This window comes from Orbicella faveolata, unplaced genomic scaffold, assembly GCF_042242905.1.
Source record: "Orbicella faveolata isolate gen_17 unplaced genomic scaffold, um_ofav_v1 contig_24, whole genome shotgun sequence".
Classification (NCBI taxonomy): Eukaryota; Metazoa; Cnidaria; class Anthozoa; order Scleractinia; family Merulinidae; genus Orbicella; species Orbicella faveolata.
Window position 1 is genome coordinate 19,531,605 of NW_028301552.1, and position 16,547 is coordinate 19,548,151.

The 16,547-nt window shown below is 40.6% G+C and overlaps 2 protein-coding genes across 2 annotated transcripts in view; both read left to right on the top strand.

The window, feature by feature from the left end:
• The window catches only part of LOC149110789 (uncharacterized), a 34,672-nt gene extending 19,826 nt beyond the window's left edge, over positions 1-14,846 (top strand). The window contains exons 2-5 of the mRNA XM_089291180.1: positions 4,094-4,339; positions 5,091-5,399; positions 11,807-12,040; positions 13,995-14,846. Coding sequence (XP_089147306.1) covers positions 4,094-4,339; positions 5,091-5,399; positions 11,807-12,040; positions 13,995-14,305 — 1,100 coding nt within the window. The 3' untranslated portion in view covers positions 14,306-14,846. The remainder of the gene's footprint in view (positions 1-4,093; positions 4,340-5,090; positions 5,400-11,806; positions 12,041-13,994) is intronic.
• On the top strand, positions 1,712-3,727 carry LOC149110791 (uncharacterized). The gene has a single exon (XM_089291195.1). It carries the CDS (start codon positions 1,911-1,913, stop codon positions 3,102-3,104), a length of 1,194 nt encoding a protein of 397 aa, XP_089147321.1. The 5' UTR covers positions 1,712-1,910; the 3' UTR covers positions 3,105-3,727.
• Positions 14,847-16,547: the final 1,701 nt, after the last annotated feature.

The following is a 16,547-nucleotide window of genomic DNA, read 5'->3' on the forward strand; positions in this document are numbered from 1 at the left end:
CACTGCAGCAGGCGGTGGCCTGAATTTCGGCGAAGGGAATTCTTGCTGTGGTTTTCTGTAAGGTCTGGAAACAGATCTGTCGACTAATTCTTCTGGGCAAAGAATGTTTTCCACGGCAGGTTTATTCTTTAAGATGTTGGTAATGATCGACAGGGGGTAACCGTGGGTCGGTACAAAACGTGGACCCCTCAATCTGGACCCCATTCTGGACCCCATTCTGGACCCCCATCTGGTCTCCCTCTTTTTTCTTCCAAAAAATACGGGCTCCTGATTTAAATAATTAAACTAGGAGCGGGTCCAGAAGGGGATCCAGTAGGGGGTCCAGATTGAGGGGTTCACGTTTTGTACCGACCCGTGGAAACCATTTTCTTCCAAAGCACGAGTACCATATTTAAGTTCATTATATTTTGCTTCAGTTGTACTTGGGAGGTTGGGGACCCGATAAGCTGTACCGGTTTTGTGCTTCTTGTCATGGTGGGAACCAGTCATTATGTGTCGGTTTTCTGTAAACTTGAATAGAAATTATTCCATTAATCCGGGTGATCAAGGTGTCCAAAAACTAGATTTATCCATTACTTTCGGTTTCAATCGAGAAAGAGATCTTAGGGTCAATTGGATTCAAAGAGTCAGAGGGCGTCTTTCTTGATGATGAGAAGGTGTCGTGGCTTTTTTTTGTAGAAACAATCCTTGTGAACAGAATAGTTGTTAGAAACAACAAATTCCGAAAGGGAGATTATGTCATCAGTGTTGAGATTAGTTGTGGAGGATAATATACTGTCATTATTGAGTTTGTCGCGAATATAGGAGCAAGCTTTCTTGACAGGAATCGCTGTAAAGAGGGGAACCACCTAATTTAACAACCAATTTAACAGCAACAATTTTTTTTTAGTGTTCTCGTAATGAGTACATGCATGTTATTGCCTACAATACAATAGGAGTACTATAATATAGCTAACTTACAAATTAAACTGTAATAACATTCTTTATAATAATGTGTATTATCGTTTGTCTCACGATGTAGTCACTTGAGATGTAGATCGCGACGTTTCGACTGCTTACTGATAAGGTCGACTGATTGCACGGTACCATTTATATAACAAAGGTCGGCTGTGATTGTCGCATTTCGATCCTCCTGTTGTTCCATTGTTCCGGCGAGTAGCTGTTCCCTCAGTGGTCCGCTGTTGTACCGTTCTCCTGTTGTTGTGATTCTTGATCGTGGTCATCCATGCTTCAGGAATTTCAATTCCACTATCCCTGTTGATGTTATTAGGGTGAAGTCTTATGTGAATAGCTTCCTTGACCCTACGTGTGTAGCAGTGAGGATCTCGATCAATAAACTGGACCTCATTCCAGATAGGATAGTGGCCGGTCTCGTGGGTGTGTTCAGAAACGGCGGAGGTCTGGGTACGGGCGAGTCGTATATCCCTGTCGTGTTCTTTGATCCTCTCCTGCATAGATCTCCCTGTTTCCCCGATGTAGACTTTGCCGCACTCACAGGAAATCCTGTAGACAACACCAACTTGTTTAGCCGGGTTGACGGTATCCTTTGGTCGCACTAAGTGTGACCGAAGTGTCGTGTCGGACTTGAAGACGGTGCGAATGCGTTGTTGTTCTAGGCAGCGGCGGAGAGACTCCGAAACTCCTTGGACATAAGGTAAAACGGCGGTGGATTTAAATTCCGCGACGGGCTCTCTTCTTGGGGTTGTTCGTGCCTTTATGATCTTCTGTACAAAAGAGGAGGGATATCCGTTAGAAACAAGTACAGATGACAGATGTTTCTTCTCTCCAACGATTACTGATGGTTTGGTCACGAGAGGTTTAGCCCGGTCGTACAGACACTTCACAATACCGCGCTTTACTGACTGAGGATGCCCTGAATCATAAGCTAGGAACAACGAGACGGCGCAGCCATGGGGAGCCCTGTATCAGCAGTTATTGCTAATCTCTACATGGAGATATTTGAAGAACAAGCAATAGAGTCGGCACCTTGCAAGCCTAAGATCTGGAAACCCTACGTAGATGATACTTTCACCATCCTGGATCGGGATAGAGTTGACGACTTCCTGCAACACCTAAACAGTCGACAACCATCAATCCGTTTCACCATGGAGATCGAGAATAACAGAAAGATTGCCTTTCTTGACACGTCAGTTTATAGAGAACCCGATGGCCGCCTCACCACTGGTGTCTTCAGGAAACCAACACATACTGATCAGTACCTAGAGTATGATTCACAGCACCCTCAGTCAGTAAAGCGCGGTATTGTGAAGTGTCTGTTCGACCGGGCTAAACCTCTCGTGACCAAACCATCAGTAATCGTTGGAGAGAAGAAACATCTGTCATCTGTGCTTGTTTCTAACGGATATCCCTCTTTTTTTGTACAGAAGATCATAAAGGCACGAACAACCCCAAGAAGAGAGCCCGTCGCGGAATTTAAATCCACCGCCGTTTTACCTTATGTCCAAGGAGTTTCGGAGTCTCTCCGCCGCTGCCTAGAACAACAACGCATTCGCACCGTCTTCAAGTCCGACACGACACTTCGGTCACACTTAGTGCGACCAAAGGATACCGTCAACCCGGCTAAACAAGTTGGTGTTGTCTACAGGATTTCCTGTGAGTGCGGCAAAGTCTACATCGGGGAAACAGGGAGATCTATGCAGGAGAGGATCAAAGAACACGACAGGGATATACGACTCGCCCGTACCCAGACCTCCGCCGTTTCTGAACACACCCACGAGACCGGCCACTATCCTATCTGGAATGAGGTCCAGTTTATTGATCGAGATCCTCACTGCTACACACGTAGGGTCAAGGAAGCTATTCACATAAGACTTCACCCTAATAACATCAACAGGGATAGTGGAATTGAAATTCCTGAAGCATGGATGACCACGATCAAGAATCACAACAACAGGAGAACGGTACAACAGCGGACCACTGAGGGAACAGCTACTCGCCGGAACAATGGAACAACAGGAGGATCGAAATGCGACAATCACAGCCGACCTTTGTTATATAAATGGTACCGTGCAATCAGTCGACCTTATCGCCTGAAGAAGACTAGCAGTAAGCAGTCGAAACGTCGCGATCTACATCTCAAGTGACTACATCGTGAGACAAACGATAATACACTTTATTATTGCATCTACCACGATGAATAACAGCAACCTTTTCCTCGACAACATTCTTTATTATATGGCCAGCTCCGTGAGCGGGCAAGATGAATCAAATCCTGCGCTCTTATTGGCTACCCGAGCGGGCAAGATGGAGCTATCTTGCCCGCTCGGGACTTCCCGCCGTATCCCGCAAGAAAAATTTCCCCGAAAGCCATGTAATAAATCCTTTATTGAGCAAGCTTGTTCGGTCAAGATGGCTGGATATTGGCCTCGTTCTTTTTTTTGCGAGTTTATGGACCTCGACTCCGTGTCGGTCCATAAAAACACAAAAAAAGAACTTGGCCAATATCCAGCCATCTTGACCTAACACTTGGTCAATAACCCATACATCTTACTCATACGTCTGTAATCCATGCAGCAATGGATAGATAAACAGCTGTAAGACTGCTGATAATTGGAGAGCCTTTTATATATCGATCCATTTTGTAGCCGTCAGTTAGCGGTGAAAATTGCAAATCCTGTTTTATGTTGATTAATTGTTTAGTTAAGTTTCTGTCTGTTATTGTCCTTATTGAGTACAGCAGAAAAAAACATCTCCGTGGCAACTGTTTATGCAAATTCTTCTTTAATATGACGGATCTCGTTTCTCTTCTAATTTGAATTATGGGAGAGTTATAGTGCTTCACCAGCTACTGGGAAAAACTCTCGGCGAAGATACAGTTAAAGATTTTGAAAACTGCAGTTTTAAGCGAGGCGAATAAGTTTTGAGCATTTAATTTTGTATTCTCTCAGGCTAGGGTCATAATTTTCAACTCTTTACAACCACTCATTCTAAGTCAATAAGCATCCAATGTGTTTCGCTTCTACAAACGTAACAAAGCAATTTGCCAACCCTCTCCTCCCTCTCACCGTTTCATGTGCGAATCAGTTTCTCGTAGGTAATCAGACATAAATGCAAACATTTCATTTTTCTATAGACATAAAGTCCAACGCTCACATTTCAAGACGCAGCTTAAAACCCAACCGCCAGTATCCTGATGGCATTCAAGAAATAAGTGACGGAATCAAGAAGTATGTAAACTCCATTGTTAAGGAATCTGTGGCGTCTTACTGTCTCTCTCCTAACAAAGTGTGCGTGGCAGGTCCCCCCGGACCAAAGGGGATCGAAGGATCTCGAGGTGAACGAGGACCAAAAGGAAGTACTGGAATCAAGGGCGAAAGAGGTATTTAAGATTAAATCACGTGACCTGTCCCTCGATGCTCTGTTCTAAAGGAGAGCTCGTTAGTCCTTAAGTCAAATAGAGGTTTATTTTTAACGCTATTAGGAGCTTTGGTGTTTTTGTTTTTTGTCTCTGAAAGTCTTCAGTTGTGATCAAATTAACACGGTCAGGGGTAAAGGATAACAACATGTTGAATAACGTGTCAATCGTGTAGTCGTATCACAACTAAGAGACCCCTAGGTCACCATATGTCCACCATCTTGGATACACCATGTCGGATTTCAAAAGTTGATTTAAAACATCAGAAAAACAATTATAAAAATACAAACCCCGCAAATAGTTTTGGATAAAGTCGTAATTCAATTCAAAATCCTGGATGGTTTCAATAAAAAGCGACGAAAAATTAGCCAAATTGCTGTGTTCTTTGCTTCTTGACTTTTTATGGCGTGCGGTCTAACTTATTTCTGACTTTGTCATTTGAAGAAGAAAATTAGTACACAAAGAACTAGCACAGAACAAATCAAATGATCGCTGTGTCAGTGCCATGTATGTCATCATAAGTCGTGCTGTAAGTTAACAACTTATACTTCAAGGAAATGACAACGAGAAAGAAAAAGGTTAAGGGACAAATGAAACTTCGCGATTCAAATTACTGTTACACTTTTTCTATACATTAAAGCCTAAGTTTAGCTTTAAACGTCTGCCACTGTTTACGATGAATCATTAATTTTATTTCCTTCATTAAATATTTCAGGAGCTCCTGGACATCCTGGACCTAAAGGTGATGCAGGGGAGTCGATATCTGCTCCAGAAGTGATTGTATCTCCTGCTTCACTCACTGTAACTCAGTACCAGACCGCCACGTTTTCCTGCTCAGCTGATGGTAATCCAAAGCCTAACGTATCCTGGAATAAAATAAGTGGAACAGAACTGGTGAATAAGGACGGTCAAGGCAATAAGCTCCAGATCAAGAGTGCTGGTTACAATGACTCGGGGAGTTACGTTTGCACAGCTACAAATGTTTTTGGACGAGCTAACAAGGTCGTGAAGCTTTTCGTACAAGGTAATCAATTTTATGATCGTCACGTACGCTTCAAGCGATACTCTAAGGAGAGCGCTGTTAAGTGTTGCATTATCGTCAATTAGGAAAAAGTTACATTTATTTTAATGTTGCAAATTCAACAATGGAGTCCCATCTCCATGCATTTTTAAGTGCGGCCAAATCAATTTGCAAGTGCATCCAAGTAAGGGAGAGGATAAACAACAGCTGCTGTAACCTTCGCAATTCTTAGAGACTAGCTCTTATATACCCATTGCTTTATTGTACAATTTATACATGCTACATGTTTTAATTTTATATACATTTTTATTATTATTTCTTATTCGTAAATAATTTTAATTTGTGTGTTTGTGTGTCCCCAATAAGTTGTGAAAACTAAATACATTGACACATTAATAAAGCTTTTACTTACTTTACCTACTTGATATGTGCGTTTAGACACCTCCCAAATAATAACGATGCTTTTGCTTGCTTGCGTATTTATCAATTTTTTTATTTTTTTTTTATTTAGTTACTTATTTATTTGTTTGCCATGTATTCAAGTTAAGATATTTCCAAAACATTTTGAAACAGTTCTTGATGTCCTTTTGTCAGTCTATTTACTCTGAGTTAACCTACGACTTCCCCTTCCGCTGTAATCATACACCTCGCAACATTTCCAGCCCTTTAGTCTGTTAGAATTTAGTTGCTAGCGTTTTTTATTTACTCACACCCTTTTAATGATAGTTTGAAGTTGTCCAAATTGTTATCTTTGTTGCCGCAGTTTTCTCCTCTTAAAATCTGTCACGCTCACAGTGTGGTTGTGTTACAATAAAACTAGATGTAAACTATGTCAGAGTTTAAATTTGTCGTCTGTAATAAATGTATAGCCCGTTCTAGGCTCTCGATCAGTGGGGACGAAAAATAGCGGGCGGGTGACGAGCAGATCCCGTTCGCTTTTTCGATCGTCCCTAATGACCGAGGACCTACAACTGGCTATACATTTGCAGACGACAAATTTGAACACTCACATAGCTTACCTGTAGTTTTATTGATCTCAACTCCACTATGCCGTGTGATACGGAGAAGCTTTATACTAAAAGAATGAAGCGTCAATTCAGGATATAAAGATACTATCATATCAAGGCCGTAGCTAGTAGCAGGCAAGCCGAGACACTGGCCTCAGTCTCTTTCTTTTTCGTTTTTTGTTGTTTATAATCATCATAAACACCTTTAATACCAAGGGAAAGACTTTAAACGTGGGCATTGCCTCGGTCACGATTTCTTCGTGGACATTGTCTCGGTCATAATTTTTAGTAGAAGCCGAAAAAGACGACAAATACAGGACACGTTATGGGCGTGCAATCAGACGTCCCAAGAGACTGTAGAACACTGACTAACAACTAGACTGTTCACAGTCCTCTATTCTCGTATTTTTATTCGATCGTTCAAAGCGCAGATACAATCGCGAGAGAACTGGACGCCAGCGCAAAACGGGAGACTTGACAGGGTAGGGGGAGTCAATAGCCCTTTTCACGGTTAACTTTGCTCATTTGCATTACAATAAAATCTAGCATGTGTGAGGCAATTTCGGGCTATTTCGTAGTTTTAGCCGGAAATTGCCTCCCATCCACGTTGGATTAAATTGTAATGCAAATAAGAAAACTTAACCGTGAAAAGGGCTATTATTCCGCAAGTTGGATGTGAGCAGGAGCCATAATCGGGGACGGAGACCGTAAGCGCGCGCCATTTCTAGTATTGGGGTTGTCTCCATGATATGGGACAATAATTCTATTTTTAGAACAAATTGCGCCATCGCCTGCAGCACACGCGCGTACATGCTGCGAGGATTTTTGCGGATGTCGCGCGGGGGAAATGGCTTCCGAAATTCCCGAAATTTTTCATGTTTTTGGCCCACAACTCAACGCGTTTACGTCTGTTGGAATTTTGCTTAAGTATTTTCGTCGTAAGCTGCTCCAGTCTGAGTGAAGTAAGACAGTGTCGAATTTAGGTATGTTCCGCTGTAAGCTTACATATATCGCTGACCAAGTTGTGTTCTGACGGATGCTTCTTTTACATGAGCTGTACATTACTCCACTTTAAATTTCACATATGTTGAAGATTAACAACTTTTCCATTACACAGCGAAAAACTAGCAGGATATATTTAGATATAGCAGAGCTTCAGGACTTCATAGTTTCCTAGCTCCTCTTGCCACACGCTTGCGAGGAATTTGTCAGTCTATCGCGACCGAAAAGTAAAACAAAATAATTGCTAGTTTGAGTTTCGCTTGAATTGTAAGCAACGCTTGATGTTTCATCAAGGCCCAATAACTTTTCGTCCGTAGATACTGCTCAGTTTTATTCGTGTAAAAATCCAGTAAGTTCTCCGTTGTCGATGAATGAGAGCGCCCGCCGATGCGTGTTTTGTACAGTCAGTAAACATGACAAATTGTACTTCCACAGCACTTTCGTGTGAAAGCGTACATCGAACCCAAACAATAACTCTATAGTTTTTAAATATGTTTAAGATTGATAAATGTTTGAGAACATATTAAAAGCTAAACTGAAAATATGTGAATAAAGCAGAAATAATCAGCAAAGTTACGATGACTCTTTCTTTAATCAACTTGGAATAACGGTTTCGATTTTGTTGATCGAGTTATCAAAACTCCTTGTCTATTTTCATTTTCGCAGTGTAAAACTTCACTATGCCTATGTTGAAGAAAGACACATGATGTTAGTAGCCTTTTTTGCGTTCGTTGAATTTGTTACAGCAGCTCAGCACAAAAGATAACGAAAGAAATCTTTGTCAAAATTTGTTGACAATTGAAAACACCGACTCGGACTTGAAAGTGCACGAACTGCACTATGCAAATGAGCTAATTGTACGCGTCAGACTTTCCTTTCAAAAACTTTTGCAAACTCACCAAACAAGCAGAAACAATAAGAAACCGTCAAAACAGGTTTTGGTTATGATGAACCATTGTCTGAGAAACTCACAAATTAACTCGATACCAGAGTAGAGAGTTTTCTTGCTATATTCTTAAGGCAGAACAAACGCAAAAACATACAAGTAAGCTTACAACTAGCGTGAGCAGATCTTATTATTCATTCCCAGCGCGAGATTGAAGTCTTGTTTTCGACCCTGAAAACCCACCTTTTCCGTTAGCTCAGAGCATAAAACTACATTTAAGCGCCCTGGTTCGTATTCCCTGCCTTATTCCCTGCCATCGCTATGAAAAATACGCAAGAGAATCTCTCAACTCTCACCATTTGATCACGCAACGTGACAACATCCACGCGAGCGCCCCGACATGTGCGTGAATCCGCGCGGATATATGACGTCAGGATGGCGCAATTTGTTCTAAAAATAGAAAAATTGTCCCATATCATAGGTACGCGCGAATCCCGAGACTTACGGTCTCCGTCCCCGATTATGGCTCCTGATGTGAGATAGTAGACAACCAACGAGGCGCATAGCGCCGAGTTGGCTATAATCACCTGATATCCAACATGCGCGAGTGGAATAATTGTTTTCATAAAAACGCTCCCAAAATATATAAAATGAAACCAAAAGAATCACGCGTACGCTTGTCATATTTGTAAGAGCATGGCAAAATGGCTCATAACCCATGATGGCTAAGCCAGTGAAAACTCTTGAATTGCATTAACCAAAGATCCAGTTTTTAAGAAAATGTGATAACCCAGTTAGAACTGGCTTTGTCAAACTAGAGTATGTCTCTTCTCTGAGCTTAGTAACCCTAGTAGTTTTCTATCGAAAAGCACGTTTAAAAAAATCTTTGTGTCACGCTTTTAAATTCAGGAAAGGAAATACCCCTTACTAGCCGTGTTCGAAGTCCGCGCGTTAAGAAACGGACCAAGTTTTTTCCTTCTCGATTTATGACTCAAGCGTAAAACAGGCTTAACTTACAGTATGGACCGAGAAGACTGCGCTAGTAAGATATTTTTTTTATATACTCTACGCGTATTTCTCTGGTTCGAAGCGGTAGAATAAGGCCCGCTAAATTTACCGATCCTAGGGCGCGTAGTAACTAAGAAGTATAAGAAATGTTAACATGTCCTAATAGTTTCAATCGTTTATTTGTATGTTTATTTGTTTTTTCGTCCAGTTCCCCCACAATTCCTCGAGACTCCCGACAGCGTTGTAAAAGTAACAGGAAATTCGGTAGCTTCTCTTTCCTGTCGAGTATTTGGTTATCCACAACCGACAGTTGTCTGGTCAAGAGGACTTGTGCCGTTACCATAAGGTCGAACTACTGTTATCAATGGCACACTGAATATCTCCAACTTTAAACCTCAAGATACTGGTCCTTATCAGTGCAAAGCCACCAATAAGTTGGGATCTGTTAGTGCATTGACAACCTTGAATTATGTCAAACCAGGTGAGTACCGACGAAGATAGATCTAGACCGTATTTGTCCCATAATATCTCCCACTTTAGTCCTGAAGACGTTGGTCCTTAATCGTGAAGCTACTAACAAGCTTGGATCTGTTAGGGCATGATAACCTGCGCAACGTGTGTGTGACAGCACCTAGGAACTAATATTCTTGGGTTTCACGTGACGTCACAAGCTTTGATCAAATCAGTGTCCGCCATGTTGGTGTCCTTCGGGTGTCAAATTTATGCTAGTAATAGTCCATTTCTACAGTGAAGCTTCTCTATTATCGCTCTATTATTTCGACAACTACATGGATTTCCAGAAGAAAAAAAAAACGATAAAAGTACCGGGCATTAATCTAAAGGTATCCCAGTGCTCTCTGAGAATCCCAAAAGCTTAGAGAGACGAGTAAAGGAAAGATATTAAGATCTCGGTCATCGGGGTTGACACCCCGCAAGCAAACCAGCCGAACAGTTCAGTCCAGACCAGAAAATTCAGAATCTACAACAGCCGCAAGCCTCGAACCATGCAACAGCTTCTAGTTCTGGGCCTGCATCAGCCGGCGCCTCAGTGCATGCAGCCCACATCAGCGCCTTCGAAAGAGGAAATGGATCAGCTCTATGCCAAACTCAACCAATGCAAAATTAAAGCAGTAGCTTTAAGTTTAATTGATCCTTTTGCTGACCACTTTATCGACCAAGGCCGCTCTGTTCCGGTAGTTTCAGAGCGAAGTGTTTGCTACAAACTCGTTCACTCTCTAGCACTCTCTTGTTTGTAGCGTCGCCGCGAATCACCGCAGAAATCCACTCGTTTGTCCTCCTAATAGTGAGTTCCTCCTGTTCTTGTCCTTGATTTGAAATAATCTTAGGTATACGAAAAAACCTGAGCCTCTACGATTCCAACTTTTGTTCGAACAGCCAACAACGACGCTTAAAACCATCCCTTCTTTCTCGCATGAACTCTTCTTTGGATACGCTTTGTTTACGCTTGAGGGACACCAAGATGGCGGATGGTAACCGTTGCTAAGCTATTGGTCACGTGGGGGAAACCCAAGAATTGTTTATTTTAACTATGTATTGTTTCACTGACTGAAACATCTAAAACAGTAACCTACGTAGACTCCCCAGCTAGGCTGAAAGTCGACAGGCAGTTTAGCCTTCCCTGTATTTGTTAGCTACACTGATCCACTTAAGTAGCCTTTGTTATCACTACTATTAGAAGATCGCTAAAACAGGCATTTTATGGACAGATCGAGATTTAAAAACTCGCGCTGTTACTAGAAATCATTTTTTGTTCTTTGGTTTCTGATAATACCCTAGAATTGCGCTGTGAACCCTTGTGGTGTAATTGTCGCGCGCACATTGGGAGAATAACCCCATTTTCTCAGAATTAAGCTCGATAGAGAGATACATAATCGTTTCCGCGTGGTCGTGAACCATGTATCATTTTCTTGATTGTAGCGTGAACCAATTTTAACGCATGTAATGTCAATAATTATCTGAAATGTAAAATTACCCGGCAGTATTCGTAAAATTCAATTCAATTGTGTCCTCGAGAACAAAGCATGCGAACAAAAATAAGACTTAGTGCCGCTTAAAGTTGCAAACTTTAGTTATAAAACATACATTAATTAATTTACCCCTTCCTCGTCGTTTACGGTTCACAACTATTACTTTACCCTTGGCTTTTGTCCGTTTCTAGCTGATGTTGCAAGTTTTTATTAGGATCTTTAGATTCAAAGGAATCATCTTAAAGCGTATTGATCACGTGTTAATCAACTTATTATCAAACTCGAGTTAATCTGTTTTTATCTATGGCAGTCTGATTGTCTTTTTTCTGCAAAATATGCAATAAGAGGCTGATGAATACTCCCACAGTGGCTATTACGCGGTCTTATTAACCTGTTCCAGTGATTTTGTTGAGACCCTGGTACTCATTCAGACGTTTTATCTACGGAAACTGTTCAGTCTCTTGTTGACTATATAAAGTTTTGCTAAAGCTGTCTTTGTTTTTCTTTTTGAAATTCCAGATTTCTGGAGAAATTCGGCGATTATAACAGGAAACTCATTTTATAGAAGTCGCCTTCATGAATTCCTAAAACCCGCTGTTGGAAGCAACCCTAGTTGGGTGCTGTGTTACCGCGCTTCCACTCACGGCTGGGCTGTCAGTACCTTTCACAGCAGGTGTGATGGGAAACGAAACACTGTTACCATCATCAAAAAGGGACAGTACGTGTTTGGAGGATACACTGACATACCTTGGGGTAAATAGAAATTTTCGTATGTGTTTTCTTTAATTATAGGCTATTAAGGGACGGACCATTAGAAAAGTGATTGGGATGGGAAAAAAAACAATCATGCAAGGGAAGGTGACTGAAACAAAAAATCGTGCGAAGAAGAAGTAAAGAAAAAAATTCCTGCAGAGTGAATTGCACTGTCGGGCTTACGAAATGTACCCGCCTGAAGGGCACCTTGGTAAACAATTTAATACCGTTTTCCTGGTCCTGGTGAAATCCCCAATGACCTGGGTTTCTCTACAGTTAAGAAAACGGACATTTTTCCCTTTCAAGGCTGATACATTTTGTGCGTAGCAACTTCATCGTGGACACTGTAAGCCAAACACCCTTGCAGAAAAATCCTTATAGCTAACCACGGCTTAAAAGTGATAAAAAAGCATGTTCTTTAAACAGCCGCCCTTTTTAATTCGTTTGCATTGAAGCAAACGCAGCACATACTGTGTTTTGAAAGTCTCGACATATAGGAGTGATTTCACAACTGACATGTATAAATTACGATTGTGGACACAGATGTGCACACCCATTGCGAACCGTAACACTTCTCCTAAGATGGCCGCCAAGATTAACGATGGACAAATGTTGTAATCAAAGACAATTATAGAGGTGTTAACACAACTGATGCGTTTAGTATGGGCAGTTTCAGTCTATTTTAATCCAGGTTCTAATGAGTGGTGTTAAAGTAATTTTGGAGCCAGCCTGCAGGCCGTTAAAGCCTGACATCTCGGCACTCACCTGACTTCTTCCTAACTTCTTCTTCTGATAAAACATGTTCGCATAAATAAAGAAATAAAGAGTGCAGTAGCTGGACCTCATGTCGTACAACCGCCGCGAGGACGATTACTCCCTGAATTGTACGACACGAGGTCTAATTACTCATCCATCGTATCAACAACAAAATTATTAACCCGCTTATGTTCTAGATCACTATATAAAAGTGAAAAAAGTAGTATTCCGGTTTGTCTGGATGATGTTCGGAAGGTATTTCGTCTATCATGAATTACGGAAAAGGATAATCATTTGAATCTTAAAAGTTATTGTCGTTTCACAATTTCAGATTCAAATTTCAAAATTAAAAAAGTCTTTCGAGAACTGGGTAAGATGAAAGATTGTTATACAGTTGGCGTTTTTCCTGCTACAGCGCGCCCATTCACTGGCTAGTTCATGGTCACATGACGTCTAACAAAGAAACTGTTACACGCCAAACGCCATGATCGGGCAACATTGCGAAAACTATGCCGTTAAACGGGAATCAGCTCACTGTTACCCGCGAAATGTTGACGGCTGTTACACGTCATTTGTCAATAAAGTGAATATGGGGCAATACTTATAGTGCTACTCGTAAACCCTTAATAACTCTTCAAAAGAGAGCTATACGAACTATAACTTTTTCAAAACCAGATGAACACTGAGCCTCTTTTTAAGGAATTAGAGATCCTTAAATTAACTGATCTTGTTACCCTTCACAATGCACTCCTCATATATCACTATTACTATAATCTTCGTCCATCTTCCTTTGAAATTTTTTTTTTTGGAAACAGTAGCATATGTACACTCATACAATACTAAGCTTGCTTTTAAATCAACCTATTACATCAATACCATCAAAACAAACTATGGTAAATTCAACATTCGCTTTGCAGCTGTAAAAGTTTGGAATCACCTTGAAGAAAGTATTAAACACCTCCCCCTTAAAACGTTTAAAAACAATGTCAAGCTAAACATCTTACAGTCTTACTGCTCATGAGTTTTCAACTGGTATTTGTTTATTTATTTTATTGATTGATTGATTGATTGATTGATTGATTTATTGATTTGTTGATTTGTTGATTTATTGATTTATTGATTTATTGATTTATTGATTTATTGATTTATTGATTTATTGATTTATTGATTTATTGATTTATTTATCTATCCTCTTTAGAGTCCAGCGGTGGATACACTGCCACTTCCAATGCGTTCATATTTTCACTCCGCAACAAAGAAGGTCTTGGACCATTCAAGAGCTTGTTGACGAACCCATCACGTGCAATTTACAGGTACCCAAGTTACGGTCCGGTATTTGGTGGCGGGAGTGACATCCTCATTGCTGACAATGCAAATGGTGACACTAACTCATTCACAAACTTTGGCCACTCTTACTCTGTTCCAAGTGGAGTACAAGACAAAACGACAATCCTGGCTGGGACTTACGTGTTTTCACCTGACGAGGTAGAGGTCTACTGTCTTGGCTGAACAATAATGATGTGTAAATCATTAAAACTAAGCACCCTACAAAACGTACGCAAGATTTCAACGCAACACATTGCAGCATTCTTGCGCATGGAAACTTTTGCTACCCCAATGCATTGCACCATCTAACATCTTGGAACATACTGCAACTGGATGACCAAACTTGGGCAACAAGTTTTCGACAAGGATCAGTTCTATGTCCAACGTGTTACGTTGAAATATTACGTGTGTTGTAAATTTACCTTCCCGTTTTTTATTTGATTATTTTTCAACACCCTCAATTCCATATGTTTTGCTCCATATAGAATATCGTCCCGTTTTGAATGCAAATGGACTGTTCTTAAGACTAAACTGAGTGCATTTTTTATGGTTATGTTTTGGATTTGTTTTTATACGGCGCAACATGAACTGATGAATCACGAATTGACATCATGGCATAAGCTGCATAAGTGATACCTTCCCTTATTGTAGAGTTGAAATTATCGTTATTATCGTTATGTTACTTTCACTTCACTATTGACTGGAAAATAAATCTACAATTGAACCTTGGTCTCGCTATTTTCGGGGTACGGGAAGGGGGGAGGCTCGCTACTTTACGGGGGACAGGGGTCGCTACTTTTGAGATCTATTAGCGGCCACAAATTTTCAACGTTACTTTCGGGGGGTGTCACTACGGACACTACGGATACCACGGATAAAACTCGTGATAATAGATTTATGAGAAATACTTTCCACGTTCATATGTATCACAATTCAGGTATCATGAAAGCAATCTTCTTTGATAATTGTCTTTTCCTTTAAAAGGAAACATTACAATCTTCGCTGAATATTAAAACGTGTTTCGTAGCTCAGTTGAAGCAAATTAGTTTGGACCTTTCAACCAGCCTTAGTTAGACGTTATCAAAAAACGGGAAGCTGCAAAAACAGTTATTAGTGTTTATTCATATTAAATTAACCTTATTTTTACAACTATTAGCTACTTCTTTCATTGAGAAAGAAATATCTTTGACATAAGTACTGTACGAAATTTGAAGACACAACAATCACCGAGGGGTCATTTTGGATTAAAATTTCGAGGTAAACTCGGTAAGAAAAATCACATTTTTATCGTGATGAAGCTTCGTTTTCAAAATGCTCTCCCTCAACACTATAACTCAAAGCCGGCGTTTTCAAATTCCTCCGGTTTGAAGTTAACAAATCGACACCAGGTTTTCATGCTTCTGTCCTGTTATTGATCATGAATCTCGTCATAACATTGTCAAAGTAGCTGTGGATCGAGATTCATTGTCAATAACAAGACAGACGAATCAAAAACTGCCGTAACTTGTTTTTTGCAAAACTACATGGCATAAATTATAAATTCACGTGTCTGTCCGCTTATTGACAATGAAAATTAGCCAAGTAGCGCGAGAATTTCTGCAGTTTGTGTAAAAAGCGTTTTCCTGACGGATTAGTGTGGACGTAAGGCCTAACCGTAGAAATAAAGCTGCGTTTTCAAATCTCTCCAGTGTAGTATGGACGGACCTAAGTCCGATGGAATGGCAGAACTTCATTGAAGGTAGTAAAAATAATTTGTTTTGATTTTAAACTTCTTCTGGAATTCTTCAATCGTTAAAATGTTTCCACCCGCATTCAACATATGACATCTTGCGCAAAGTGAATTTTCCGCTTGAACTAGGATCTCCGAAAAAGGGCTCATTTTCAATAGCTATATGTTTACTGTTCCACAGAAGAAAAAAGTAGTCGTAAAAAATATATTGGTCTTGTTATATCTTGTTAGAGCCTGAAATCTTTAAAACGTGGAAAATATACACGATAATTGGTTTCGCGGCGATCCCGTAACATTAACTGTCACATTAACCGCAGGGACAGCTGTAGTCAGTCCAGTTACAACTAGTTGTGATTGTTTTGGTCTCTTTGTAGCGTTCAATTGAGTGTCGAAAAAGCAAAACTAAAGTAATCACTCTAGCCAATCACAAAGGATACAGACAGTACAGTGAACCAATCAAACCTTCTGGTAATTACATGCAGCTGCCGCGAAACGCGGGTAAAAGAGTGCGAACGAGTCACGAATGGTTTTGGTTTTACTTCTGATTGGATGAGAAAGTGGCGCGAGCTTTTTTTTTAAGCCAATCGTGCAGCGTAGTCGATTCAAAACCAATGGATTGCCGACACTCAAATGAAAACCGTCTCTATCTATTTGAAGATGTAAATAAAAAGCCTGCGACCGACTTTGTATTTGTGC

Bases quoted from the DNA above. Each gene is read 5' to 3' on its own strand.
- LOC149110791 (XM_089291195.1), top strand. From the start codon at position 1,911: ATGGGGAGCCCTGTATCAGCAGTTATTGCTAATCTCTACATGGAGATA.